The 27,792-nt window shown below is 38.5% G+C and overlaps 1 protein-coding gene across 1 annotated transcript in view; it reads left to right on the forward strand.

The window, feature by feature from the left end:
* Positions 1-27,792, forward strand: part of AK9 (adenylate kinase 9) — a 120,582-nt gene that overhangs the window by 89,553 nt on the left and 3,237 nt on the right. Inside the window, exons 26-35 of the mRNA XM_060030124.1 lie at positions 5,866-5,934; positions 11,635-11,838; positions 12,197-12,415; positions 15,317-15,530; positions 17,621-17,822; positions 21,423-21,569; positions 21,671-21,891; positions 25,969-26,165; positions 27,242-27,411; positions 27,646-27,744. Coding sequence (XP_059886107.1) covers positions 5,866-5,934; positions 11,635-11,838; positions 12,197-12,415; positions 15,317-15,530; positions 17,621-17,822; positions 21,423-21,569; positions 21,671-21,891; positions 25,969-26,165; positions 27,242-27,411; positions 27,646-27,744 — 1,742 coding nt within the window. The remainder of the gene's footprint in view (positions 1-5,865; positions 5,935-11,634; positions 11,839-12,196; positions 12,416-15,316; positions 15,531-17,620; positions 17,823-21,422; positions 21,570-21,670; positions 21,892-25,968; positions 26,166-27,241; positions 27,412-27,645; positions 27,745-27,792) is intronic.

Raw genomic sequence — 27,792 nt, forward strand, 5'->3', positions numbered from 1 at the left:
CATTTTCATCAAATATTAAGACAATTTATAATTAAAGAGTTAAGAATTATTTGAGGGCTTTATGATTAGCTACATGTTAATGTTTCTCACTCCAAGGCAAGTAAAATTAAAGATAGTGGTAGCACCAAAGTATCCTTATACCAGACACTGGAGCACAGTTGAAGAGGCAGCAAGTGGAGCAGACCTTGAAACACAAAGAATTAAAATTTTCATTGACTTTTTCACTAGCTCCTGGAATGGTGACACCATCCAGCAAGGCCGTTTTAGCCTGTAGTACAACAAATCCAGGTATTAGCTTACAACATCTTTTCTTGAACTGTAGTCTGAGAAGTTTCCATAAAATGTTCAAAAGTGTCATAGAGAACCTAGCAATTCCACTCCTAGGAACCTATCTAACAGAAATGAAAACATGCCCATGTAACAATTTGTATGTGGAAGTTCACACAGCATTATTCATAATAGCCAAAAAGTAGAAACAGTTCAATGTCCATCAACTGATGAATGGATAAACAAAATGTGGTAAATATCCAGATAGGGTCCCTTGGCTTCCAGCCCAAGGTGGCAACATAGGAGCCTCCTGAACTCAATCCACTCTGAAAGAAATCCAGAAATTAGCTGAGTGACTCCTACACATTGGGCAAATGAGAAAATACCCACATCACCTACATCAAAACAGCTGCTGCTTGAGTGTCTAGCTTCCAATCAGCCTATGCTGACTGTGATCCTCCCATTTGGGACACTGGTAGGTCATGGTACCCCCTCAACTACTGGGAGCAACTAAAAACAAATAGAGTGGCTTAAACAAGTACAGAGGCTTAAGAGATGGCCAAGAGCAGGGGCCAGCTTGAGCTGTGTTCATCTTCCACACAAGACCACTCTGTCAAGACAGGGAGAGGTGGCTGTTTTATCTAATGGGCAGAGACCAACACATAGAGTCAAAGAAAATGAAAAAACAGAGGAATATGTTCCAAACGGAGGAACAAGATAAAATGCCAGAAACACACCTTACTGAAACAAAGATAAGTGATTTATCTGATAAAGAGTTTAAACTAATAGTCATAAGGATGCTCACCAACGTCAGGAGAACAATGCATAAGCAAAGTGAAATTTTCAAGAGATAGAAAATATAAGAAAGTACCAAACAGAAGTCACAGAGCTGAAGAATACAATAACCAAACTGAAAAATTCAGTACAATAGCAGACTGTAGACACATAAATCAGTTTAACAGAATAGAAAGCACAGAAATAATCCCATGCATATATTGTCAGTTAATTTATGACAAACTAGCCAAGGATGTACAATGGGGAAAAGATAGTTTCTTCAATAAATGGTGCTGGGAAAACTGTATAGCCTGCTGCAGAAGAATAAAACTGAACACCTATCTTACACCATACACAAAAATCTACTCAAAATGGATCAAAGACTTGAAACAAAAGCCCTGAAACCCTAAAACTCCTATAAGAAAGAGGGATAAGCTTCTTGACATCAATCTTGGCAATGATGGTTTTTTTTTTGATTTGACACCAAAAGCAAAAATAAATAAGCGGGACTACATCAAACCAAAAAATTTTCTGCCCAGCAAAAGAAACCATCAACAAGATAAAAAGGCAGTCTAGGGAATGGGAAAAAGTATTTGTAAATCATATATCTGATAAAGGATTAAAATCTAAAATATATAAAGAACTCATACAACCCAGTATCAAAAAAAAAATCCAATTTTTTAAAATGGGCAGATGAATTGAATAGATGTTCTTCCAAAGAAGGCATACAAATGACAACAGGTACATGAAAAGGTGCTCAACATCACTAATCATCAGGTAAATGCAAATCAAAACCACAATGAGATATCACCTCTCACACCTGTTAGGGTATCTAAAATCGAAAAGACGAGATAAATGCTGGTGAGGATGTGGAGAAAAAGGAGCGCTTGTGCACTGTTGGTAGGAATGTCAACTAGTACAGCCATCGTGGAAATCAATATGGAGGTTCCACACGTAATTAAAAAATAGAATTACCATATGATCCAGGAATCCCACTTCTGGGTATATATATCCAAAGGAAACAGTCATTATCTCAAAGAGATATCTCTCCTCCCATGTTCATAGCAGCATTATTCACAATAGCCAAGGTGTGGAAACAACCTGTGTCTGCCAACAGGTGAATGGATAAAGAAGTGGTGTGTGTATACACACACACACACACACACACACACACACACACACACACAGGAATGTTGTTTAGCCATGGGAAAGAAGGAAATCCTGACGTTTGCAACAACATGGATGGACCTTGAGGGCATTATGCTAAGTTAAATAAGCCAGGCAGAGAAAGACAAATACTGCATGGTATCACTTGTATGTGGAATCTAAAACCAAATCAAACTCATAGAAACAGTCTAGAAAAGTGGTTGTCATGGGCTGGGAGGTGTGGGAAATGGGGAGAAGTTGATAAAATGGTACGAAAGTTCAGCTATAAGATGAATAAGACCTAAGGAGCTAATGTATGACATGATGACTATAGTTGGTAATACTGTACTACTGTATAATTGAAATTTGGCAAGAGAGTAGAACTTAAATGTTGTCACACACACAAGATAAATATGTGAGGTGACGGATGTGTTAATTAACTAAATGGGAGAAGTCCTTTCACAATGTATACGTATCAAATCTTCATGACATGCACTTTAAATATCTTACAATTTTATAAAGCTGGAAAAATAAATAAATAAATAGTATATTCATATAATGGAGTAGTATTCAGTACTTTTAATGAATGTACTATTGATACCCCCTACAATATGGATGACTACCAAAATCATTATTCTGAGTAAATGAAGCCAGGCAAAGAAAATAGTACATACTCTGTGATTCATTCCATATGTATGGCATGTCTTGAAAGGACACATTTATAGATCTGGGTTGAGTAGAAAGAATAGGGCTTTCAAATCTGGAACTAGGAAGACCAAGATGGGACATGAGAACTGTGTTAAATTATGTGACGGTCTTTTATACTGAAGAGAGTATGTCATTGTTCCATGTGGCCACAGGGGAAAGAAGCACCATTGGTAGGAGGAAGTACAGGGAGATGTATTTCATTATTAGTAAGACTTTCCAAAAAGAACAAAGACTGAAGGCAGTGAGCTACTTGTCAATAGATAAGCGTAGACTGAGTGGACATTTGGCAGGGAGAGTATGGAAGAAAGCTCTCTTTAGTGTCAGAGAGCTAATCAGTTAGTTCCAATTTTGAGCTACTGTGACTTAAATTACTGAATACCTTATCACAACTCGATACTTATTAAATTATAAACAAAGTGTTAAAACCATGAAGTTCCTCTGTCACTGCTCAGACACAGTTGTCAAGTTCTTTTCATCTTTTCATCTTGCCAAAGGAAATCCCTCTATCCATCTTGCCATCCATCCCTTTGCTCCACCACACTAAGATTACACGTCCCAGGCCATCCCTGTCCCATACAAAATCAAAGCCAATCTCTCAGCCATCCAAGAACTGTGGAAGTCAGGAGAGAGGTGTGGCAAGACATCAAGCTTCACACCATTCTACCTGACATCCTTCCCTTTTCTGCTGCTGATCTCTGAAGAAAGTGGGCCAAAGTGTCTGCCAGGCAAGAGGCTCTATAAACATGAGAATGGAAAAGAAAGAAGAGGGCATACCAAAGCACAGCTGCATGTTACCTCCTTGTGGGATCTGGCACCTTTAGACCAGTGTTCTCAGAGAACTCTCTGTGCTGATGGAAATGTTCTGTATCTTCACTGTCCAATACAGCAGCCACTAGCCACACATGTGGTTATTAACCAGTTGAAATGTATTTAGTTGGTGAGGCTGAGAAATCAAATGTTTAATTTTATTTAATTTTAATAGAGCTGCAAGTGACTTGTAGCTGCCATACTGGACGGAGCAGCTCTAAAGCAATCAAGCCCCAGCCTAGACATCACATGCCCTGAGGATTTCAGGGATATGGAACAGGAAAGAGCAGATTTACACCTTTCTTCTCATACCCACAGCTCTGCCCTGGTTCAGATTCTTTTCACCTCACACCCAGCACTCCTACGATGACCTCCTAATTGTCCTACCAGGCTTCATATCTGGGCCCTCCAGGCCATCCTTCGGGCAACCTGATCTTCCTAAAACTCTGTTTTGATCAAGTCACTCTGTTAAGATCTGAACTCCTCAGTCTGGCATTTAAAGCCCTCCCAATCCTGTTCCAAACCCTCTTTCTAACTTTATTTCTCAGTTGGAACAAATACAAACCCTCCTTACAGCTCCATCATACAATGTGCTTTTTCATACCCTTATCTGGGAGTTTCTTACACCATCCTCACACTAGCTGTGTTATACTATGTGAATTAAACCTTCTGACTTTATTAACTCATCTATAAAGTGGGATAATGCTGTCCGCCTTGCAGTATATTTTGAGCAGAAAATGAAAGAATATACATGTGCAGTGCTCAGAACAGTGATGGCACCTGGCAGACATGCAATAATTAGTTAAACTTCACTGACCACTACTTATTTGAGTGAAAGGATCAGAGGAGAAACAGACTCATAATATGTGTGTGCTTTATTATACATACTTTGCATTTCTTTTTGGTATATACAGTGGTTTCCTTATATGTTATGAAAACACAAAGGAGACTGTATTTTCATAACTCTACAGTTAAAGCACCTATGGTAAAACTCTGGTTTTAAAAAAGGAAATTAGAGTTTTTATAACTCTTATCCTCTGAAAAGCTACAGTATCTCTCTGGGGCTCATGAACTATATTAATTTGATTCAATTCAGTTTTAGAATTCTATCTACAAATATTTCTTGAATGTCAACAAAACATAAATTATCTGAAATGTATACTCAGTAATTGTCAGATAAAAGGAGCACAGTCCTGATGGCCTAGACCGGAGCCCCCAGGGCATGTCTTTAAGGCACTTCTCTGATCTCCCAGTATTTAAGGGGACTCCAGTTTCAAGAGTCCTGAGCCAATGAGCCCCCAAACCCAAGGGGTGCTGGTTAGTTTTCATGCAAACCTTAAGGTCATATCAAAGGACCTATTCATTGCATTAGTTTAGAGACCCCTAGAAGGACTGGAGGACTACTTATACACCATATGTGTGAATGCATCCAAAGTACATGTGCTTTTCTCACATGGATTCTTTAGGCAATTACATCTTAATAATATGATGGAAGATTATCAAACATTTTCAACAAAGAGCCTCTAAGTATTTCCCTGTTTCTCCATGTACAAAATCTACCTCTCCACCAAAGGAAACAAATAAGTAATCCATTTTGAAAAGGAGTTCTAAAGTTTATAGAAAAAGTGACTGATCCCAAGTACCATTTATCCCTCTGGAGGGAAGTAGCTGATCAAGAGGTCCAGAGGTCCAAAGATGTAAGTGACATAATTACCACTATCACATGCTTTTCTGGAAAGTATCCTTCTACCCAAATATTATTCCCCTTTGGGAAAAAAAATTAATATATAGAAAGTAATTTTAGGGCTTCCCTGGTGGCGCAGTGGTTGGGAATCTGCCTGCCAATGCGGGGGACACGGGTTTGAGCCCTGGTCCAGGAAAATCCCACATGTGACAGAGCAACTAAGCCTGTGTGCCACAACTACTGAGCCCGTGAGCCACAACTACTGAGCCAGTGCACCTAGAGACGATGGTCCGCAACAAGAGAAGCCACCGCAATGAGAAGCCTGTGCACTGCAACAAAGCGTAGCTCGCTGCAACTAGAGAAAGCCTGCATGCAGCAACGAAGACCCAATGCAGCCAAGAATAAATAAATTAATTTTTTTTAAAAAAGTAATTTTATTATTATCCATTAATATTTTTTAATGTCTCTTTCTTTAACAGGATGACATGATTTCTAAAAGAAGGGCTGAACTTATAATAGAGAGAGAGAGAAAAAGGAAAGAAGAGGAGGTAAGTAAATAAAATTGCTTTTTGCAAAATAAAAGGACACACATATTTAAAACATATATATTTTACACATATATAAAATCTCAGCAATGTAAAATAAAAAGATGCATAGAAGTCTTTTTTTAATTTTTATTTTACGTTGGAGTATAGTTGATTTACAATGTTATATTAGTTTCAGGTGTACAGCAAAGTGATTGTTATACATATACATATATCTATTCTTTTTCAGATTCTTTTCCCATATAGGTTATTACAGAGTATTGAGTAGAGTTCCCTGTGCTATACAGAAGGTCCTTGTTGATTATCTATTTTATATATAGCAGTGTATGTCTGTTAATCCCAACCTCCTAATTTATCTTTCCCCTGCATCTTTCTCCTTTGGTAACCATAAGTTTGTTTTCTAAATCTGTGAGTCTGCGTCTGTTTTGTAAAGAAGCTCATTTGTATTTTTTTTTAGATTCCACATATAAGTGATATCTTACGATATTTGTCTTTCTCTGCCTGATTTACTTCATTTAGTATGATAATCTCTAGGTCCATCCACGTCTCTACAAATGACCCAATTTCGTTCCTTTTTTGTTTTGTTTCTTGTTGTTTTTCTGCTACTCTCTTTTTTTCTTTTTTTTTTTTAAACGTCTTTATTGGAGTACAATTGCTTTACATTGTTGTGTTAGTTGCTGCTGTATAACAAAGTGAATCAGCTATACGTATACATATATCCCTATATCCCCTCCCTCTTGCATGTCCCTCACACCCTCCCTATCCGACCCCTCTAAGTGGTCACAAAGCACCAAGCTGATCTCCCTGTGCTATGCGGCTGTTTCCCACTAGCTATCTATTTTACATTTGGTAGTGTATATATGTCAATGCCACTCTCTCACTTCGTCTCAGCTTACCCTTCCCCCTCCCCGTGTCCTCAGGTCCATTCTCTATGTCTGCGTCTTCATTCCTGTCCTGCCCCTAGGTTCTTCAGAACCTTTTTTTTTTTTTAATTCCATATGTATGTGTTACCATACAGTATTTGTTTTTCTCTTTCTGACTTACTTCACTCTGTATGAGAGGCTCTAGGTCCATCCACCTCATTACAAATAACTCAATTTCATTCCTTTTTATGGCTAATATTCTATTTAATATATATGTATCACATCTTCTTTATCCATTCATCTGTCGATGGGCATTTAGGTTGCTTCCATGACCTGGCTATTGTAAATAGTGCTGCAGTGAACATTGGGGTGCATGTATCTTTTCAAATTATGGTTTTCTCCAGAAATATACCCTGGAGTGGGATTGCTGGATCATAAGGTAGCTCTATTTTTAGTGTTTTTAAGGAAACGCCATACTCTCCTCCATGGTGGCTGAATCAATTTACACTCCCACCAACAGTGTAGGAGGGTTCCCTTTTCTCCACACCCTCTCCAGTATTTATTGTTCAAAGGCTTTTTGAAAATGGCCATTCTGACCTGTGTGAAGTGATACCTCATTGTAGTTTTGATTTGCATTTCTCTAATAATTAGTGACGTTGAGCATCAAAAAGATGCATAGAAGTCTTGATGGAGATATAGAGTTTATGTACAAGTTCTGAGATTATATATCATTTTTATTTTCTTTACACTTTTTGGTATTCTATAACTGTTTACAATGAACTTTTATTACTTTTATAATCAGAAAAACAAAAATTTTTTAAAGAAAGAAAACCAAGATGTTTAAATAATCTAATACAAAATATAATGATACTACATTAAACTATGCTTCTTGTGGATTTTCATTTGTGCTTTTCACACTTCAGCTCTTGCTACAGGGAGATAGGCTGGGAGCTTGGGTATAAGGTCTAGACAGAGAGCCTGTGAAGTTGTGCTGGGGCTAAAATATAGCTTACCTCGAGGTAAAGAATGGAATGGGGCAGAGCCTGTAGACGCTCAGAGTCACATACTGTGCAGGATGTTCAATACAGCTCCTCTTTTCCATCGGCTGATTTTTTGAAAAGATAAACCTTGAAGATCACGGATTTCGTTTTGTTTAGAGAGGAGCTAGTCCCCAGTTGACCTAGCTGACCCAAATGCTACAGCCAAGCACCTCAGATAAAATATTCTGTCTTATAAACAAAATAAGATTTTGTAAGTTAGCTCTTCTGAGACTTAATCTTTTATAAAAGTTGGCTATGTATCTCCCACAATTAATTTATACAAACTGACTTTGGAAGACAATTCCTGAGATTTTTTTATGAGAGTTCCTGAGATTTTCTGAGATTAAAACTGTGTATTTTTTTTAACTTTTTTGATGGGAATTTTATATGTACTGCTACTGTCTCAGACAAGGAAAGACTAAACGCAGTGCAGCATCTCAAGGATCACTTAGTACAATTGTTATAATCAGTTACTGTGACAACCTGAGTTGAATCCATCCTGACTCCACATGGACCTTGGAGCTTGCTTTCGTGCACAGAACCAGGGGTCTTCTCATCATCTGCCTCTCTGTACAGAAATATGCAGTTTCTTGACTCACCTTTTTCCCAAGCAGTTAGGGAACCATATGCAGATAAAGCCCTTCCCAGGTTTGTCTTCTCAGCCTTAACATTATTGCCTTTGCTGTCTGACTTTTTAGCAACAAATAAAACACTTTTAACATTAGAAATCACTTCAAAGTCTCAAGGTGACTACTTCCATTAATTTTATAGGAAAATGTCGCCATCATGTGGAATTTTAGCCTCCAAATGTGACTGAAGGATATTCTATAAACCAGTGGCTTCATACAGATTTACAATGCGTATCTTCCAATTCCTTGGAGGCCTTGCTTCTACTCTTACCCCTAGCTCCAGAATCTTTGCCCTCGTCCTGTACACTAGCTCTTTCTCTGGTGCCTGGGTCCCTTTTACCAAGTGTAGTGTAGCCACATGCAGGAGAATGCCAGGAGTAGCCATGAAGGATTTTATCACTTTTCTAGATATGAGGAGATGCAACAATTGGGCTCATAAAATCATCTCCTGAAAATATCTAACTATCTGAAGACCTGTTCTGCCAGTTTTTTCTAGAGCACAGAGTGCCTCATTTCTGATCCATCCTGAACTTCTTTCCAGGGCTGTTGAAGGTCAGCAGCTGCAGCAGCTCATAATTTATTTCTTATAGAGGTAGAGGGCAAGTGCCAATTTGTAGGTGACAAAAGACAGAGCTTTCTATCAGAGTTTTAGTCCCCCTCTGCCACCACCGCTCTAATGGAGGCTGCCTTCCACGCAAATGCACAAAATAAGAGAACTGACCCTAAGCCTATCGCTCCTTCCAAATTTTGACTACTCTACAAAATCTGCCTTTGTTCACTCTCCAGAAGCCCTCTGGAGCAAGAGAGAGGGAAAAAAAATGTGTGTGTATTTGTGTGTGTGTTGTCCACGGCTTAATGGTTATTATCTGCTAGAGGCTAAATGAACTTATTCCTTCATACTGGAGGCAGATCTCTGAGACGATGAATTTTAGAACATGTATCTCCTAACATAAGGACTGAGAGATACTAGATATAAGAAAAAAAAGCAGCACTGTTCCAGAGGACCAAAATGCCACTTACAGAAAACTAAAACCTTTTTCTCTAAAAAGAATTAACCTGTGGGTCTCTCAGATGGTCTTCTATGAAGATTTTTAGGCTATTAACCTTTTAAAAAATTTAAAGGAACTAGCCACAGCAACGTGATCAGAAAAAGAAACAGCATACATACTGAAAAGTAAGAACAAAATTTAATATTTGCACATATTTGATTATCTAGAAAGTCCAAGAGGGTAAATTGCAGAAAAATTTTTTAAGGTTGATCCCACCAGCTCCTCATGTAACAGTGACATTTGTCCCCATGAAGAAAAAAGTAAATAATTTCTAAAGTAATTAAATAATCTGTCTAGAAAATTCTAGGTGCCACAGAATGTTGGTTGGTACTCTTCATCATCTGGGACAAGATCCAGCCTGCCTGCCTCTTCTCATCCTCACATCTTAAATGGAAGCATGATACAACCTGTCCTGCTCACATACCTAGAGCTTACAGTTGCTCTGAATTAATCAGTTTAGTCCTTCATTCACAAAAATGAATAAACAACCAAAGATTGCCATATATTTGAAATTATCAATACAAGGAAGAACCAAGATGAACAAACAGAATAATTGACTCTAAAACAAATAGACAATACAGGAAATATATTAAACATTTAAAAAATTCCAATTTGCCTTAAATAATTCAAGAACTTGTATCCATAAAACAAAAACAGGATGGTATGAAAAACCAGAGAGCAAAAAAAAAGTTCATGGAAACTACAATATAGCATTTAAATTAATTGAAAGTTTCTTGTTAAACTTATATAGTTTAATTTTTTTAATTAACAAACAAGTTGGAAGAGCTATTAAATAGAGCTGGAGAGGTGAGCAAAAGTTCATCTGAAACTAAGATGTCTGCAGCTCGTAGTGTGGACTCATCCCACCATGCCTCCGGTGATCGTTAGCAAATCAAATCTCAAACTAAAAAATTGTCAAAATATAAGAAAAAGGAAAAAGTAGTAAGAGAACCAAATGGCTTCAAAATTCAAATAAAAAAGAATAAGAACTGAGAAACATAGTTCCAACGCCAAACTCCTTCCGGGGAAAGAGGAGCCTGGGCACAGAACAGGGAAGGGCCCTTTGTTCTCTCTTCTTCCTCCCAGCACCTGCAAGTCCAAATCCCAGCTCCAGGCGCCTTTAAAGGCACCAGGGTCTAATCAGTTAGAAAGATCAGGAAATAGCGAGCTAATCAAAAGTGTGCAGGCAAGAGGTAATGAGAGGGCAAACAGTAGAGCAGGACTAGAAAGGAGGAGAGAGTCTTAAGTATTATTTAGGATTCCTATTCTTAGAAACTGGATGTGCAATAATGGAGAGTGAGGAGTCAAGATAACTCCCAGGTTTCCGACGGGAAGGCAGTGCTCCATCCGGGACAAGGGATACTTCTGGGCGACGTGCATAGAGGCAGTGCAGGAGGATCAGTAGGACAGGGTTCAGTGTTACGCAAACTGGACTGTAGCACTTCCAGCCTTTACAACACCACTTAGTATCAGTATCCTGTTGTGGTCTTCAGTAATCATTTATGTGTTAATTCTGGTTTCCTCAGATAAGCTGCAGCCTCCTCAGGGGCGTGTACTATTCTATTAGAACAGTGCTTTATACAAAATGACAATAATAACTATAACATAATATAGTGTTATAATAATAGGAATAGGAATAACCGCTATCATTTGCATGCTTACCATGTACCAGACAGTTTTCTGAGGGCTTTGCATGTATTAACTTATTTTAGCACTACCAACAACCACGTGAGGGAGGTACTTTCCTTATTCCTATTTTACAGACGAGGAAACTGGTTTTGTCCAAGCTAACACAGCTAGGGAGTGTTTTATATACTCTTTGAGTTGTATTAAATATTGTTACTGAAGACCATGAGAAACATGTAATATTCTGACAACTATAGCATTAAATATTAGCAGTTAATATCTTGTCTAGGCATTTATTTATGGGATCACCGTGGTGTTAGAGTCTTGAAGGCATTAAATTTCTTGGGTGCCAGATATTTGAAACTTTACTATATCAGTTGATGAACGTTGCATGCCATACTAACCAATACCCGCTTATTCCAAAATATGCCAGATGATTAGTGTCATTTGTTCCATATTTTATATGTATAGTAAAAGGGAATATTTTCCTCCTTAGACTGTTAGACAAGATGAAGACATGAGCGAGGAAGAACCTGAAGATGAGGAAGATGATATTGACAACATCCTTGATGAATTTCCAAAAGATGAGGAAGTGATGAGTGAGGAAGATGAAGAGCAGGAAATTGATGCGGTCGAACGCCTGAGAGGTGAACTGAGAGAAAAATTTGAAGCAGATACGAATAATTTACAAATAATACAGGTTATTACTTTTTCGTTTTTCATAATTCAAAAAATAACTTTTGAGAATGAAACAAAAGCGAGTTGGTTTATGCCTTGGTTTCTTTTTAACATTTCAAAAGAAATGTATATTTTTAGGGGTTAGGTCCCTTTCGTCAGCACCATTTACAATTGTAAAAACTAGTTAATAAATCAAGGGCAACGTGGAAGCCACATAGGGTCAAAGTTTTAGCTGCCAACCTGCAGTTACTTGGAAGCTGAAAAATATTTGTTCTCTAGACTGAAGTAATCAGTTACTAGCAATGTCCATGTGCTGTAACTAAATACTGCCAGCCTCCTTCCCACTAAAAATGTTTGGTTTTATGATTGTTTTTCATTAGGAAGAATTTGAGAAGTTTTTGATACCAGTAATTCTCATTAATGGAGCTCGGAAAACCCACATTGTACAATACATATTGAATATGAAACTGAAACCGCTGGTGGAGAATCGTGCAAGCATTTTCGAGAAATGTTATCCAATATCATCCCGCCTTGCCCAGAAAATGCTCAGCTTTACCTACAAGTATATAAGCTCATTTGGCTACTGGGACCCTGTAAAGGTGATGTCAGCAAATGCATCTGAAAACCATGTTCTTTCTCTTGTTTCTTTTTTTTTTTTTAAGCATGTCTAAGAAGACAGTGGATAAGTTCAAAAAATTGTAAGCATTGTATAGTATTCTTAGCTAGCTATAAAAATATGTGTGGTTGTTTCGCCTTTCTGAAGTAGGAAAGTAGTTGAAGGGTTTAAACTTCTTTCATCTATTTCTGTAAAGATCATCCAGTTCCAACTTGGTTTTAACTCTGTAGCAGAAGATGGTAGTAGAAATATTTTCAAACTAGACCTCTAGCGAGCTGAGCTCTGACACAATTTGCTATCTAATTTTAGGCAAGTCCTTTAAACTCTTTGATTCTGCTTCCTCACCTTTAAGATGGGAGAATACTGCCATCAGGCCACTGTGATCAAATGCAAGAATATAAAATTCTCTGGAAAGTGTGAGATCCCATACAAAATGTGCCTTTAATGTTCGTCACAAACTTATTTCTAAGCACTGTATTTTTAGGCAGTGTGGACAAACATTTAATGTAATTGGAATTCAGTAACTTCAAATGTGGGATGGTTTTCAACAAATCTTAATCAAGGACATGCCAGCCACTGTGTCAGTCCCTGAGAATAGAGCAGTGAATAAAACAGACAAGGTTCCTTTGTCATGGGCCTTATATTCTAGTTGGGTTGGAGAGGGAGGATAGGCAATAAATAAGTAAACAAATAAGTTCTTGTCAGGTTGTATTAAGTGCTATAAAGACAATAAAAGAATGTCACGTAAAGGTGACCTGCCCTCTCAACCAGTGTACCTTCTTATTTCCATCAGTGAAGTAGCACAGTGGAGAAGACCATGGCCTCTCGAGCCAGACTGCCTGAGTTCAAAACCACCACTTACTAGCTGAGTGACCTTGGGCAAATTACTTCACCTCTCTGAGCCATTCCCATTTGCACAATGGGAATAAGAATAGTCCCTACCTCATGATATTGTTACAATTACTAAATCAGTTAATTATTGTAAAGTGCTTGCAGCAGTGCTTGTTTTATTGTGAATGCTCAATTAATATAAGTTGTTGTTATTAACGTGTATTGGTCACTGATAAAAAGTATTTTGGAGGAAGGGATCCAAAATGGAGCCATGTGCATATTACTTGAAACCTCCTTCCTGGCTGATGTTGATACAATCAGTTTCAATTCTACTTAATTGTGATATCTTCTTTACCTTCACTGTAAGGATGTCAGGAGAGACCTTTTCAAATATCATGCTGAAATATAGAAACATTATGACCGTTCCCTCCATAGAGAATCAGATAAAGTTAAGCATGTATTAGGATCACCTAGAAAGCTTTTGAAAAATAGTTACACCCTAACCTTCTCTTTGAGATGGACAAGAGAGGGGAAGAAGCAATCAAAGTCAGAACCCTATTTAAGGATCCATGTCCAAACATAATTAGGATTGTATAAAGATGCCTTGTGGAGAAATGAGTGCATGGTCATAGGAAGGGTTTAAGCATATAAATCATTTTTTCAGGGCTGTTGGGAATCTTTCTGGGTGCCTGACCACTTGATGTTTCTGATTTGATGACACCTTGTGTATTCTGACCTATGGAGAAGAAAGATACATGCTAGATATTTTGGGCAATAGCAGAAACTATTGTAAGAATTCACACTTAATTTTCGAATCTGAAATGGAATCATTAAACTTTCAGCTTTTCTTTTATTACCGAGTATAAGAAATAGAGCAGACATTCCCACCCCATCCCTGAGTTTCTTCTTATCCCTAACATTTACTCCCAGCCATGAATATTACTTCAGCCCAAGAATGATGATGCTGACAACACCATTGACCTGTGACAACTATCCTGGTGTAGTTCTGGGGGAGGAGCAATATTACCATACTGTTTCTCACCTACTCTGTCAAGTCCAGGGATGACTGATGCTTGGCCATCTGATGATATAAAAAGATATCCATTTAATTACCCAGTCGTCATCATCACCAATGCAAAGATGTGGGACCAGTCCTCCCTCTCCATTCCATACCGACACCTTAGGCTGCCTTTTAGGTGTATTTTTCCCTTTTGTGTCTGCTCTTGATGTTTGTGTGAGTGGGATTTCGTCTGTATAAAAATGTAGAAGAGAAGCTAGTAGGATTTGTCCTACCAGTACACTCCCATATATAACCCAGGACCCCACCTGTATTAGTCTACTCATGCTGCCATATGGAATACCACAGACTGGGTAGCTTAAACAGCAGAAATGTATTTTCTCACTGTTCTGGAGGCTGGAAGTCCAAGATCAAGGTACCAGCAGGGATGGTTTTTCTAGTGAGGCCTCTCTTCCTGGCTTGTAGATGGCCACTTCTCACTGTGTCCTCAGTGCTTTTCCTCTGTGCTCATGCACTCCTGGTGTCTCTTTTCTCTTCTTATAAGGACACCAGTCCTCAGATTAGAGCCCCATTCTTATAACCTCATTTAACCTTAGTTACCTCCTCAAAGGCCCTGTCTCCAAATACAGTAACTTTGAGGGTTAGGGCTTCAAACCATGATTTTGGGAGGACGCATTTCTGTACATTACGCCACCTTAGGAATGGACCTGTCTGTGAAGATAAATTGGCCCATGAATATATCCAAACACCTTTACACTACTTGGCAGAAACATTCAGTATATGCTAAACACATTATAAAGGAAGTAGAATAACTATAGTTGTCAGAAACTGGAACACTTAAGAAAAACTACATTTATTCCATATGAGTATAAAATAATTCATTCTTTTTACAGTTTTTTAATATCAGTACTTGATTATAATTAGCTTTCTTGTTCTATAAGAAAGATTTTACAAATTTGTTTTTTTAAGTGTATTTGGGGGAAATGCTGTTTAAAATAAAGCTAACTTATTAATTCAGTTTTGCATATATTGCAGCTAAGTGAAGGAGAGACAATCAAGCCAGCTGAAAATTCAGAGAATCTACTTCATCCTGTAATCCATCGTCAGTATATTTATTTTTTATCTAGTAAGGAAACTAAAGAAAAATTTATGAAGAACCCAATCAAATATATCCGCCAACCCCAACCTAAGCCTACTATGCCCATTAGGATTGCACTTCTGGGGCCTCCAAAATCTGGGAAAACTACAGGTAAGGGTGTGTTTGCCTTTACTATCCTTAAGCATAAAAGAATCTCCTGAAGACCAGGACCACTTTTCCAGGAAGATAGCTATCAAAACTGACTCAAAAAGAGACAGAACACGTAAATAGGCCAATAACCATTGAGGAGAAGGCATTCAAAAATATAGCCCCACTCCAAAACAGCCCAGAATCAAATGGTTTTGGAGGAAAATTATGTCAAACTTTCAAAGAATTAAAAATTCAAGAGATACTTACTGTGTTTTTATAAGCTTTTCCAGAGCAAGGGGAAAGAAAATAAACTGACCAATTTATTTTCAGTTTTTTTTAAAGTAAAGAATATAGTCCATACAATTAAAAAAGTATAAAAAATATAAATTCATTTTTAAATTAGCATGACCCTGATATCAAAACCTAACAAAGATAATACAAAAAAAGAAATTACAAACGAATATTATTTATAAATATAGTCAAATAACAGTTATATTAAGATTTTATTAGCATAAAAATTATATTTAAAATTTTATAAATATAATCTGTATTAATAAGTTAAAGAGTGAAAATCCATTATCTTAATCATTACTGAAAAAGGCATTTGGTAAACTATAATGTTTGAATTTTTTATATCTTGAGACTTTTTTTTAAGGCAAATAGTCCAACAATAGGTGAGTGTGGTATTTCAAGATGACGTGTGACATGATAACCACATGAACAGTGGTTGGTCGCAATGATAATAAAATGGGAAAGGGCAGATACCAGAGATATTTAAAAAGGAAATGACAGGACTTAATGACTGACGGCATAGAGAATGAAAGGGAGAGATGAGGTCAAAGATTAATTTTCACCAGAAATAATAATAGGGAGTTTTGTGTTTTAGCTCTTCAGATGAAAAGTGTGTTTTCCCCATTTAAACGTCTTACCATGATTAAGAGTCTTTAATAGTTGTGTTCTAAAAGTTCACAAAGATAATGATATTTCCCAAAGAAAGCTGTACATTAACATTCAAGATCCCACAACCACAGCAAAAAGTAAAATGTAGATTAGACAATCTGATTCCTCGATTTTTGTTGAAATAGAGGTTAATCTTTAAACAAAATGTCAAATTGTAAATGCTTAATTGTTTTCATAGCTTAAGAAAAATAGGTGTGACTCTCGCGTTTGTGGCAAAGCTGAGATGAAGCCTTCTGCGGCTCTCACAGGGGAGTTGCTCCCGGGTGGCCCTAATTGTGGCCAGTTAACCTGTATTCCCCGTGGGACCAGATGAGTCTCAGTGTCCTCTACACACTGCTGTCTCCAGACCGTGATGAAGCAGGGTCTGTAGACCCTGTCAGAGCACACCCACATTTAACAGTAACTGGAAGCTATTATCTGTGGTCTCACTTAGCAGAAGCAGAGGCCAAGCCTGAATCCTCTTTCAACAAATGGCAACATCTATGTGCCCTTGGACAAATTATTCCATTGCAGTGGGCTGCAGTTCCCTCATCTATAAAATTGGAACTTCAATACCCGCTCTATGTACTTGATGGAATAGTGGAAAATATCAAAAAAAGTCACAGAAGAAGTATTACCTCATAAGCTGTAAATTACTATTAAAATGTCAGATATGCCATTATAATATTTAAAAATTACTTCCTAAGGATTAACTGCCGCCTAACTGTATAGGGTAAGCTAGCCTAATTGCAGCCTGGAGTCCGTAAATGGACAGATAGGGAAATGGTTTAATCTGGTGACACAAGGAGCACAAAATTGTTATTTTGGACATAATACCAAATATTAATAGTACACATAGGATGCCTTATAAAGCTCTCAAAAATGCTGCTACCTCGTGCAGAAGGAAAAGAACCACTTCAATGGTTTGGTTATAGAAAACCTCATGGAGTTGGCTCACTAACCAGACCCATCAGCCACATACCTGAAGTGCTAATAATGATCGACCTTTGAACAGTATTAATTCAATAAGATGTCGCAATTTTAATTTTTGAAATTTCTTTGAGGAATGTGAAGATTAGTTTGCTGTTGATGTCAATTAACCAGAATCTGAAACTGAGATTAACTGATGAATTTGTGAAACGGAATAAGTTTAAAGTTTTAATGTTTTTCAGTTGCCAAAAAAATTTCAAGTGACTATGGCTTAAAGCGTTTGTCAATAGGAGATGCTCTGCGTTATGTATTAAACCACCAACCAGACACAGAGCTGGCACTTATGCTAAATTGGCATCTTCATAAAGGAATGACAGCGCCTGATGAACTGGCTGTTCAGGCCTTAGAATTATCTCTGATGGAAAGTATAAGTAACACTGTAGGGTAAGTGGGGGCTGTGGAGGTGGAGAGGGAGTGGGATGGAGTTACATCTCTGAAGAAATTACTCACTGGAATGTAAAACACTTAATCGTAAACAGGATTTAAAGCTCTTGTAAAGTGTGTGTGATGTGCTTCTCAAACTCTGGACACCTATATGGTTACATGTTTTAATTTTCTGTCAAGCTAAAACTCGGCTTGAACACCAGAAGAGCCAACAGGCCACTTCCCTCCCTGCAGCAACCCCTGAGCTGTCCAGGAGGCTCCAGGTTTACACAATCCATAAGGGTGGCCTGTGCGACTTCCACAGCCCAGCAGAACTCCTCACTGCCCCATGGAGTGATGAAGGCGTGGCCCTCCCCTGTCCCCCCAGGTGGTACTGGTCCCGTGGAGATGGTCTCTCTCTGGCCCAGCTCTCTGCACAGGAAGCAGCGCCCCTCCCTTGATGCTGCATTTGGACAGGAGAGCCCTGTGCTTGAACTGGTCTTCAGTTTACACTCCTCCGCTCTACCACGGCTTCCCTGGCACAGCCAGTGGTCCCAGCCAGTAGTAAAAGCCGATAAAACCTAAGGCCCTGCTCTTGAGCCCAGGTCATTGACTTAAAATCTTGCTGATTTACTCAAGGCTGTTTTACATTAGGCGCCTCCTTGCCCTTCCCTACCACTGGTCCTTAATCAAGTCTTTGACAGTTCTAATTTCAGTTATCGGGGAGCAGATTCTGGACTGTCAAGTTTTTTCCCCAGAGAAGGCCCTGGGACTTAAGCAAATTGTGTTACCTCCTTCCTGGCATTCAGCTTTGCATACGAGGGATCTTAGTGAGGACAACGTCGGTTAAATCACAAAGGTTTTATTTCACCTTAATACCAGGACAGTAACTGCCCAGTCACGCTGAATTTCCCTAATCCTGAGGGCCTCTCAAGTGATCCTTCACAGGACAAAGGAGTTGAGCTACTTTCCATTAAAAACCAACAATGGCGGGCTTCCCTGGTGGTGCAGTGGCAAAAAAGCAAACAACCCAATCCAAAAGTGGGCAGAAGACCTAAATAGACATTTCTCCAAAGAAGATATACAGACTGCCAACAAACACATGAAAGAATGCTCAACATCACTAATCATTAGAGAAATGCAAATCAAAACTACAATGAGATATCATCTCACACCAGTCAGAATGGCCATCATCAAAAAACTTAGAAACAATAAATGCTGGAGAGGGTGTGGAGAAAAGGGAACCCTCTTGCACTGTTGGTGGGAATGTAAATTGATACAGCCACTGTGGAGAACAGTATGGAGGTTCCTTAAAAAACTACAAATAGAACTACGATATGACCCAGCAATCCCACTACTGGGCATATACCCTGAGAAAACCATAATTCAAAAAGAGTCATGTACCAAAATGTTCATTGCAGCTCTATTTACAATAGCCAGGAGATGGAAACAACCTAAGTTTCCATCATCGGATGAATGGATAAAGAAGATGTGCCACATATATACAATGGAATATTACTCAGCCATAAAAAGAAACGAAATTGAGCTATTTGTAATGAGGTGGATGGACCTAGAGTCTGTCATACAGAGTGAAGTAAGTCAGAAAGAAAGAGACAAATACCGTATGCTAACACATATATATGGAATTTAAGAAAAAAAAATGTCATGAAGAACCTAGGGGTAAAACAGGAATAAAGACACAGACCTACTAGAGAATGGACTTGAGGATATGGGGAGGGGGAAGGGTAAGCTGTGACAAAGCAAGAGACAGGCATGGACATATATACACTACCAAACGTAAGGTAGATAGCTAGTGGGAAGCAGCTGCATAGCACAGGGAGATCAGCTCGGTGCTTTGTGACCGCCAGGAGGGGAGGGATAGGGAGGGTGGGAGGGAGGGAGGGAGACGCAAGAGGGAAGAGATATGGGAACATGTGTGTGTGTATATATATATATATATATAAAACTGATTCATTTTGTTGTAAAGCAGAAACTAACACACCATTGTAAAGCAATTATACTCCAATAAAGACGTTAAAAAAAAAAAAAGAATCCGCCTGCCAATGCAGGGGACACGGGTTCAAGTCCTGGTCTGGGAAGATCCCACATGCTGCACAGCATCTGAGCCCATGAGCCACAACTACTGAGCCTGTGCTCTAGAGCTCGCGAGCCACAACTACTGAAGCCCGCACACCTAGAGCCCACGCTCCGCAACAAGAGAAGCCACCGCAGTGAGAAGCCCACGCACCACAACGAAGAGTAGCGCCTGCTCTCAGCAACTAGAGAAAACCCGTGTGCAGCAGCGAAGACCCAATGCAGCCAAAAATAAATAATTTTTTTAAAAAAACAACCAACAATGGCAGCTCAATACATCCTCAAGTTGGCTTGTGGGCTATGTTAATTTATAATCCTCTCTGCCATGGAACTTAGAACTAGTTAGTGCCTAGAGACTTAGCTGGAGAGCACTGAGGGAGGACTAACCAGCCCTTCCTGGTGACGTCAGCCAGCAAGCCCAGCTCAGACGCTTCAGAGTCGGTTTCCTGACTTTGGAATTTGCAGACAGCCTTTAGTCCTTTTCTCAGTTTGCTAGTGGCACTCATTACCTTAGACGGTTGGACTAACAAATTCTCCATCATTTCTGCTCAGAGGCCTTATGGGTCCTGATGGAATGGTTCTCTCCCAGATACCATAGGGCTCTCTCACCAACTCCCCATCTTCCCTTCCACACCCAGCCTCCTCACAGAATTTTGCTAGAAAAGCAAGCTTAGAACACAGTGTTTTCCGTATTTGCTTAATCTCTTACTAAAATACTATTAACTGTGCCAGGACCTTTTTTCTTTTAATTTTAAAACATTTTAATGTACTTCTTAAAATCTTGATTTACAAGACACCTTGTCTTACTGCCACTGACCTTTCAGTACAAAAATTTTACACTATCTGTTTGCTATAAAACTACAACATTAAGATCAGGGTTGGATAATTCTTCCCTTGCTGGGCATTCTTTTATAAGGAATGTCCATTAGTCTATTACTAATTGCTTTACAAACTTGATCTACAATCTTTACGATAACTCTAAGGGTTAAATATCATTATTTTTACTATTTTTACTGAAAACTGAGGCTCAGAGAGGTCAGACCAGGTTTCAAATCTAAGTCTGTGTGCCTCTGAAGCCTATACTCTTTCCACTGTTTCATGCTAGAATAGTAGCACCAATTAAGTAATACAATGTTCAAGGTATTATATGTATTATCTCTCAAAGTCTGCTAAAACCTAGCTCTATGATGCTAAGTGTATGAATCAGAGCTGTGTCTGTATGTATGCAGCCCTCCTTCTGGCTCTTGGGCTGACTGAGGTTAAAAATATAGAGATAAAGAGAGTTCCCTGATGGCCTAGTGGTTAGGATTCCGGGCTTTCACTGCTGGGGCCCGGGTTCAATCCTCAAGCCACGCAGCCAAAAAAAAAAAAAATAGAGAGACAAAGAGGGCAAGGTGACAAGATTAATCAAGTTACATAGGAACAGTACGGGGCTAATCTTAAAGATAGACTGTTTCCGGAAGACAGAAAGGAAGGTCTGAGAGAAAAAACATCTGGAATTTTTATTTTCACGTTTCTCCTTATTAGTGTTGTCATTGATGGATACCCTGTATCTAAATATCAAGTGAGTCTCTTGGAAGCCAGGTCAGTCATCCCGATGGTCATCTTTGAGTTGGATGTGCCTTCCAAAGAGATTTTCAAAAGATTGCTCCTGGAAAAAGAAAAGGAACCAAGGTAATGTATGTGATGAAAACAATGATAAAGGAATAAACTTTACTCAACCAGAAAAAGCAGGTTTTTAACAGCTTTTTCCATTCCTTCTGTTTCTCTATTAGTTTGCCTTATCCATTGCATAACAGCTCACAGATTATAGCTGTCAAGAACTCAAAGTACCGCAAAAATATTGATGAGATTAGGCAATATTATCAAGAACAACATCAGAACTGGTATGTGATTGATGGCTTTCGCAGCAAATGGTGGGTATGGAATGAAGTCATTAAGAAGGTTAAAATGGTGAATAAACACATACAGATATACCTGGGAAGAATAAAAGCAGGTAAGAAAACGTGTAACTCTGAAAACACAATAAAATGTGAATTTGAAGTCTATGCATGCCTAACTCATGTTACCATAATTCATTCAATGTGAACATTTGTTCCCATGACCTTAATCAGTATTTTAAATACATAGTATTTTCCAATTATGTGGGCATGTATATTTGTTCTAATAAATGACTGCCTCTACTCAAGCTATCAGCTTAGCTCTCCAGCTAAGTCTCTAGGCGCTAACTAGTTCTAAGTTCAATGGCAGGGAGGATTATCAATTAACATAGCCCGCAAGCCAACTAGAGGATGTATGGGGCAGCTATCATTTATTCAATGTCTATGTGAACCTATCACCTAAAAACAAGACATGGTTTCTCACTAGAAGAGTTTATGGTGTTTGGAAAGCCATGTAAGAAGCTAGTTTCAAGAATGGTAGTTATACGAGGGCAGGGGTCTGTGGAGTGACACTTGGCAAAATTTTGTTTAGGAATCTAGAATTAGTTATTTTTACTATTTACTATGAAATTATAGTAGTATGTAAATGTTGATTCTATTAAAAATTTAATTTGAACATAGAATGTTTTTAATCTATATTTGGAATCCATGAAAGAAAATGTTTGATTATATATTCCTAGAAGTTTCTTGATTTTTCTCCCCAAATACACAAAATAGAAGGGAAGTTATCTATATCTCATATCTCTAAAAAGAGTGATGATGCCAAAGAATTTGTCTGGAGGGGTTTCACAGACATCTGGCTAACGACTTTGTTTAACTTTGGAAAATACGGAGAAGGTATAAGGAGGTATGAGGGAGCAACATGACGCAGAGAATCTTATACGAGGAAAAATGCAGTGAGGAGTCTGATAATAATGGCTTCATTGAATCTTGATTTGCTTCATTATTTGGGCATCACCAGCATCTCTGGTTGCTGTTTGTCTGCAGACTGGGAATTTGTTTTCACCTGAGGATTACAAGGGATGAAGATAAGAGTGCAAGGGAAGAGAGAACTGAGTTTTAGAAGCCTACTCCCAATAAGTTTTGGATAGCATCACACTAGTAGAACATTCCACAGCAGGCTTTGAAAGCAAAACTTGTGCCTCATTCATCTTTCTGTTACCCTACTTCACCTTTCCTGCCTCAGATTGGGTTGCCTGAAAACAGACTCATGATGAAAAGTTGTGCGCAGAAGCTTTATCAGGAAGTACTCTCAGGAGTCGAGTTGCCAGATTAAGCAAATAAAAATACAGGATGCCCAGTTAAATTTAAATTTCAGATAAATGACAAGTAATTTTTTAGTCTAATTATTTACCAAATGTATGGGACATATTTATACTAAAAACTGTTCGTTGTTTATCTGAAATGCAAACTTAAATGGGCATCCTGTATTTTATGTCAACTCTAATTAGGAGATACACCTGTGGGGAAGTGAGGCTAGTAGAACCGAGCAGAGGGAGAAACTAACCCGCAGTGTGGTGGAAACAGAAGCCTCCCTGGATGCTATAGGGAAGCACTAGAGCTAGGATGGACCTTCAGAATTTCCCACACCGAGGGGAGAGGCCAGGCTTTATATCCTCCCATTGGCTTGTCATTGACCAAAGGTCACTCCAGGAGGGGGTGTAACCTGTAACAGAGGGGCCATTCCCAGTGCAGCTGTGATCCGTTAGCACAGATATTTCCAGCAGCTGGGGGGTGGGTGCATCAGCCCTGAAGAGAGGGGTGTGGATGGGGCACCACAGTATCCACTACATTATTCCAGATATACTTGCCTCTGCCTTGAGTAGTTTAATCTAATTGAAGCTGCCCTCTTGCTTTCCTGCTTTAGCATCTACCTGATAATCTATACCTGATTGTTTGAATTTAGCTTTGATTTTTTTTTTTTATATTCTCCACTCGCTTTGTATGTTATTCAAATAACCCTCCCCTGTCAGGGGGCCAGTTTATTCTCACTAATGAGATGGAGCAAGGTCAGGGCTAGAAAACTAAAGAGATTCCTCCTCATTCTGCCTCATTCCAGAAAAGGATATATAGACATTGCCACATGTCATCAAGACTATCCCAAGAATCAGAAAAAGAGATACTTGAGTGTCTTTTAGGAATTAAAGTGATTTGAGTCTAAATTACCCTGTCACTAAACCTGTCAGGATTGGTGAGGTCAGCACATCTGAGCTAAAGAGCAACATACAAGTGTAAAACTATATAGTACCATACAGTATAATATTATAGCACTATATAGTACTATATACTTTAACAACACTATTATTATACCATATTACTGTGCGTTATAATACTTATAATAATATTACACCAATGTAGTATTATAGTGTAATATTCTTTTTAGGAAAGGATGGTTGGGGCTTCTTAGCCTTTTCGTTTGTATCATAAACAATGGATGGAATAGTGGATTTGTTTGTCTATTGCTTCATAACAAATTATTCCGAAATTTAGCAGCTTAAAACAACACACACACACAGTCACTCACAGTTTCTGTGGGGCAGGAATCCAGGCACAGCTTAACTGGGTCCTCTGCTTCAGGGTCTCTCACAAGGCTACAGTCAAGGTGTGGGCCAGGATTAAGATCTCACCTGAGGGCCCTAATGGGAAAGAATCCACTATCATACCCATTCATGTATTGTTGACAAGATTTCGTTCCTTGAAGGCTGTTGGACTGAGGGCCTCAGTTTCTTGCCAGCTGTTTGGCCAGGGGCCACCTTCAGTTCCTTGCCATATGGACCTTTCCAACATGGCAGCTTGCTATACCAAGTGAACAAGATAAGGCAAGAAAGAATGCCAACAGGACAGAAACCATAGTCTCATGTACCTGTTTTAGTTTCCCAAGGCTTCTGTAGCAAATTACCACACACTGGGTGACTTAAACAACAGAAATGTATTCTCTCACAGTTCTGGAGGCCAGAGGCCCCAAACATTGGCAGGGCTGTCCTCACTCTGAAGGCTCAAGGGGAGTATCTGTTTCATTTCTTTCTCTTAGCTTCCAGTGTTGCCAGCGATCCTCTGCATTCTTTGGCTTATAGACACATCACTCCAATCCTAAGGATTACTTTTATGTTTACACTGTCACATAACAAATTAATCCATGATTTATTCTTCATAATTTTAGTGTTAGTGTAAGACCTTCCTTGGCATAATAAAAAAAAAAATGAAACTTTTCACTGGTGAAAAGGACCATTAACAAAATTTATTGGGATCAAAATTTACTCATTTTAATTAAGATGTATAAAAAAGTAATTTTATTTTCTGTAACATCTCATATTGTTTTGGAGTCCCCATTCTAGTGGAATACTAGAGAGAAAACTCTTAAACTTGTCCATTGAATGAATTTGGGGGCTTTTTTTTTTTTTAAATAGAGTTGTTAGGGTAAACCTAGTTACTTTTGGGAAAATGTTTCTTCCCCTGTCTTGGGAGCCGTCAGGGCACAGGGAGAGGTTTGTGTCAGTAACATCATGTCAACAAACTGTTTTCACTTCCTGAAATCTATCCCATAGAAAAAATTTAAATATGTAGCAAATTGATGTGTGTGTGTAAGTGGCTATGTATATATACATGTACATATATGTGTGTGTATATACATATATATTGTTTATAACATATAGATAGTTTATAATAGCTAAGAATTAAAAACAACCAAAACATTTATCAACAGATAATTGGTTGAGTAAACTATATGTACATTTATACAGTGGAATACTGTGCATAAATTAAAAGGAATTAGGTAAATCATATAAACTGATATGGAAAGGTGTCAAAGGCCATGACTAACTGATAAAAGCAAGTTGCAGAATAATGTTTACAGTATAGTGGCACAAGCATCTTATATGCAAAAAATATATATATGTGTATATGCAAATGTATAAAAAAATCTGAAAAAGATACAAACTCAACAGTGATTACCTCTCAGAAGGGATGTTGGATTGAGAGGATGGAGGTGTGAAGAGAAGTTTTTACTTTTTACTCTGTGGAATTTTACAATGTGTACTCCTTTGTATAATACTAGCATAATTGAAATTATTTTCATTTTGAAAATGATTGTGTTTTCTCTGAAAAAAAAATAATAGTTAATCTGTTAATAACAGGAAAAGCCGCCTGCATTGACAAGTTATGTATCTCACCTGAAGAACTGATTTCTCGCCTGGGCGAATTTGGACAGTTCTGCCCTGTCAGCCTGGCAGAATCACATGAATTAGTTGATTGCTCTTTAACTGATTCCTTGGAATTTGCAGCAGAGTTCAGAGGGCACTATTATAAAATGAGTTCTCAGGAGAAGTTGAATGTAAGTTTGTTCCTAACTCCAAATATTTACCAGGGAAAGAAAATACCGGTCTCAGAATTCACCAAACAGGAAGGGGTGGGCACAGCTGGGAACACCCAGGAATTGGGTACCAGGAGACCCAATTTTGGAAACTGTGACCCTGGATTCAATGAGGCAACTCAGAGTCCAGTCCTAAGACTGCATCCCAAGACATATTTTGGCACAAAGCAGAAGTTCAGGGTCAGTGATGGACCCTCCACCTGGGTCAGCTTAACAGGTAGGGAGACCCAAGGGTGAGCCCGCCTGTGAAGGGGATGCTGAGCATCTGGGTGGGGATTCCATTCAAAGGGTGCAGAAGGGAAGTCAAGAGTCAGTAGAAATGAAGTAAGACCGATGTATGTCTCCTGTGCTTTCAACTTTTTTCTATCACTTTAATTTCCTGTGTACCATATATTGCTATTTAATGCAACAGAATACAAACTTGTTCTGATATTATAATGACCATAATTTGGTGATATAAAAAGGTTGTAGTTGAAAACTAATCAGGTGCCTCTGAACATTTTATTTTCCTCTGAAGAATTTGAATTTTTTATCACTTTAAGAAAAAGACATTTATTTCTTCCTGCTTATTTAAATGATAATCACAGAATTTTAAAACTGGAAATGACATTAGAGGTCATGTACCTGGTCTGCTCCCTTCATTTTAGAGTGATAACTGAAGCTGGAGAAGCTAATTCACCTGCCAAAGGGCACCCACCTAGTTAGTTATACTGTAGGACAGGAAGACTATGCACTCCAGTGCCTGGGACATAGTAAGAGCTCAACAAATGTTTTCTGTATAAGTAGATGAGTGAGTGAGTGAGTGAGTGAGTGAGTGAAAGTAGGAGAGACCTTACATGAAATCACTTGCAAGTATTACTATAAGGCACTTGCAGTCAGGGAAGGAGCTATAGTAGCGCAGAAAGCAGCTCTCAGATGGTTTGAAGGACGAACATTGCTACTGAAAATGGGGACAGTAGCAAGAGAGCCTCAGTGGATTCTCATTGGCATAGTATTCCTGTCTCAAGCGGTCACGTTGCTGTAATCTTTTCTTATAGAGATTTTTGGAGAACCCCGAATTATACGTGCCTCCATTAGCACCTCATCCTCTCCCGTCTGCCGACATGATGCCCAAAAGGCTGACACTGTCGGAGCTGAAGAGCCGGTTCCCTAAGTGTGCCGAGCTCCAGGGCTACTGTCCAGTGACCTATCAGGATGGCAAACAAAGGCAAGTCCTTGCCCTCGTGCAAGTACAGGATGACAGCTCTACTCGGAATAAGTGGTCCATATAACAGTCTTAACATTTTGATCAAAAGGTCACTATTGCTTAACTGGAAAATGTTCTATTTCTTCCTTGAGTGGCAAAGATAGAAAAATAAAATATTTTGACACTTTATTTATACAGTACTGCATATTAATTATACAATACATAGTTGTTTTTGTTTGTTCCTTTGTCTTTCAGATACGAAGCCCTAGTACCTGGTAGCATTCACTATGCTTTAGAATATCGTGATCGTATATATGTCTGTGAGAATAGAGAAAAACTTGAGAAATTTTTGAGGTGAGACCATACACTAAGTCACAAACATTTACTGAATATCTATGTTAA

This window comes from Delphinus delphis, chromosome 14, assembly GCF_949987515.2.
Source record: "Delphinus delphis chromosome 14, mDelDel1.2, whole genome shotgun sequence".
Classification (NCBI taxonomy): Eukaryota; Metazoa; Chordata; class Mammalia; order Artiodactyla; family Delphinidae; genus Delphinus; species Delphinus delphis.